General features: G+C 44.3%; 1 protein-coding gene across 1 annotated transcript; it reads right to left on the bottom strand.

The window, feature by feature from the left end:
- On the bottom strand, positions 1 to 2,179 carry LOC125073776 (heat shock protein 68-like). The gene has a single exon (XM_047684812.1). It carries the CDS (start codon positions 2,036 to 2,038, stop codon positions 125 to 127), a length of 1,914 nt encoding a protein of 637 aa, XP_047540768.1. The 5' UTR covers positions 2,039 to 2,179; the 3' UTR covers positions 1 to 124.
- Between the last annotated feature and the right edge of the window lie 1,109 nt (positions 2,180 to 3,288).

The raw sequence follows: 3,288 nt of genomic DNA, 5'->3' as shown, positions 1-3,288 counted from the left end.
ACTTAGATACAACTAATTAACTTACTGACTAGTTTAAATGCAATAAATAACTATCTTACAGTCTTATTTACAGAAAGTATCACAACGTTTTGCAATCTTACTAACTAAAAAGGAACTAAACAGTTTAATCGACTTCTTCGACGGTGGGACCACTACGATGTGAGCCTGGCATACCGGCGCCAACTCCGGCTCCAGCGCCGGCTCCTGCATCAGCGCCGTGAAGTTTGCTCATAATGGGAGCGCATGTGCGCTGCAAATCCTTCCATTTATGCTCGTACTCCTCCTTCTCGGCCAACGTGTTGTTATCCAGCCACTTTAGCGCCTCGTCGCACGCACCGCGAGCGCTGTTCTTGTCTACTTCGCTCAGCTTCGAACCCGCGTCATCCAAAGCTTGTCGCACACTGAAGATGTACGTCTCCAACTGGTTGCGTGCGGCCACCCGTTGGCGCTGTTTCTCGTCTTCTTCCTTGTAGCGCTCGGCCTCAGACAACATGCGATCTATCTCGGCCTGTGACAGTCTTCCCCTGTCGTTTTTGATCACGATATTCTTGCTTCGGCCCGTGCTGTTCTCCTTCGCTGACACGTTGAGAATACCGTTGGCGTCTAAATCGAAGGTGACGTCGATCTTAGGGACGCCGCGTGGCGCTGGCGGGATGCCAGTGAGATCGAACGTGCCCAGCAGATTGTTGTCTTTGGTCATAGCTCGCTCGCCTTCGTATACTTGAATCGTGACGGCTGGCTGGTTGTCGGAGTACGTCGTGAATGTTTGCGACTGCTTGCAAGGGATCTTGCAGTTGCGCTCGATGATCTTCGTCATCACGCCTCCCGCCGTCTCGATACCTAGAGATAGAGGTGCGACATCCACCAACAACACATCTTGGATCTTAGAGTCATTCTCGCCGCTCAGAATAGCCGCCTGAACCGCTGCACCGTAAGCGACCGCTTCGTCGGGGTTGATAGACAAGTTCAGCTTCTTTCCGCAGAAGAAGTTCTGCAGCAGGTTCTGTACTTTCGGTATACGGGTGGAACCACCCACGAGGACCACGTCGTGGATCTGACTCTTGTCCATTTTGGCATCTTTTAAAGCTTTCTCGACGGGTTCTAGAGTGCCGCGGAAGAGGTCGGAGCAGAGTTCCTCGAATCGGGCGCGAGACACGCGAGTGTAGAAGTCGATTCCTTCATAGAGCGCGTCTATTTCGATGGTCGCCTCAGTACTCGATGATAGTGTACGCTTCGCTCGCTCCGCGGCCGTGCGGAGGCGTCTCAGAGCGCGCGGGTTCGCGCGCAAATCCTTTTTATACTTGCGTTGGAACTCCTCCGCCAGATGATTCACCAGTCTGTTGTCGAAGTCCTCGCCTCCGAGATGAGTGTCGCCGGCCGTCGCCTTGACCTCGAACAGCGAACCTTCGTCGATGGTCAAGATAGACACGTCGAAGGTACCACCGCCGAGATCGAAGATCAGAACGTTTCGTTCGCCTTTTAAGTTCTTGTCCAGTCCATAGGCGAGTGCGGCCGCCGTGGGTTCGTTGATGATCCTGAGAACGTTCAAACCGGCTATGGCACCGGCATCCTTCGTCGCCTGTCTTTGGGAGTCGTTGAAGTAAGCGGGAACTGTGATGACGGCGTCCCGAACCGACGTCCCGAGATAGGCCTCCGCCGTCTCCTTCATCTTCGTCAGAACCATGCTGCTGATCTCCTCTGGCGCGAATCTCTTCGCTTCACCCTTGAAGTCGACCTGTATTTTCGGTTTGCCGCAGTCGTTGATCACTTTGAAAGGCCAATGCTTCATGTCCTGTTGGATCTTCTGGTCATCGAATTTGCGACCGATCAGCCTTTTCGCGTCGAAAACTGTGTTGCTGGGGTTCAAAGCGACCTGGTTCTTCGCCGCGTCGCCGATCAGACGCTCCGTGTCGGTAAACGCTACGTACGATGGCGTCGTCCTGTTGCCTTGGTCGTTGGCGATGATTTCCACGTTCCCATGTTGCCAAACACCGACACACGAGTATGTTGTACCGAGATCAATTCCAATAGCTGGCATTTTGCTTGATTTGCTTATAAACACTCGTATAAATAAACACTTGTAGTAAAGTCACTTGTAAAACTTCGCTTCGGTTTGTATTTGTACCGAACTCTTCGTCCGCTCTGTATCGTATTTCGAATTATTCTGACTTTACGCGCCAAGCCCGATGCTTATATATTAAACGAATAAGGATTCGCGAACAATCTACGTAGTACTAGAAGGCGCCAATCAGGTCGCTGCGTACAGCGAAGTTTCTAGACTAACAAACTACCGGCCAATAGAAATTTAGGACGTCAGATAGAAAGAAACAACAATATCGGAGAAGAGTATTTTAGGGTTGCAAGCGGAATAGCTTTTCCCTAATCTTAGGATTATTAATGTTTGGTTTCCCGTAAAGTTAGTATCATTTCATTACACTTACAAAATAATATCTTTTTAGTTTTCTAACAGTAGCTTTTGCTGCATAACGTTGCTATGTATGCGGATTTTTTTATTATTATCTTAGGTACAAAATCCTTAGCACAATAATCTGCCATGGTATTCTTAAACGAAATTTTAATATTATTTTAATGAATACAATTGAATTACAATTGATTTACATTTAAAAAATACAATGCAACCATCAAATTAATTTATAAAAAAATTAAAAATCCATGATAACTATTTATATCGCTTATTAGGTATTTTTAATATTTTTTAAGAATTTTCTTCATAATATTAAAAAAATACTTAAAATTTTTGCCATTTTAAATATCCACAAACTTCTTACTACTTCCTACTTCTCCTTACGAAAATTGGTAGCAAACAGACGCGAATATATTTTTTTTATAATGTACATCATACCTATGTTGTATATTACATTTATAAGCATATTTAAATTTAATCATATGAAAATAAGTGTACGTACGCATATTATCAAAAAAAAAATTAATATTATAACATTTATTTTTATAAACAATAATTACATGTAGAAATTTTGCAATTATGAAGATAAGAAGCTGTCCACACTGAAGATCGTTCTAGACGAATCGAGATCGACATTACTGGGGTACGAAAGAGAAAGCCTTACTTCTAGTACTAAAATGTCAGAAAGGGATGTAAGTAAACATTAAAAACATTTTAGAGTTGCTAGCGAATAAGATTCACCACGTTCCCAGGAATATTTTTTTTAATCCGTTTTTAATTTTTTGGTTATTTTGTAAACCTTTATCGACTAAGCTTCTTACTTGAGAATTGTGTGTATAAAAAGCAGGTATAATCTTCTTATT

The sequence above is a fragment of the Vanessa atalanta genome, chromosome 25 (genome assembly GCF_905147765.1).
Source record: "Vanessa atalanta chromosome 25, ilVanAtal1.2, whole genome shotgun sequence".
In the NCBI taxonomy this organism is placed as follows: domain Eukaryota; kingdom Metazoa; phylum Arthropoda; class Insecta; order Lepidoptera; family Nymphalidae; genus Vanessa; species Vanessa atalanta.
This window is presented reverse-complemented; position numbering and strand designations above follow the sequence as displayed.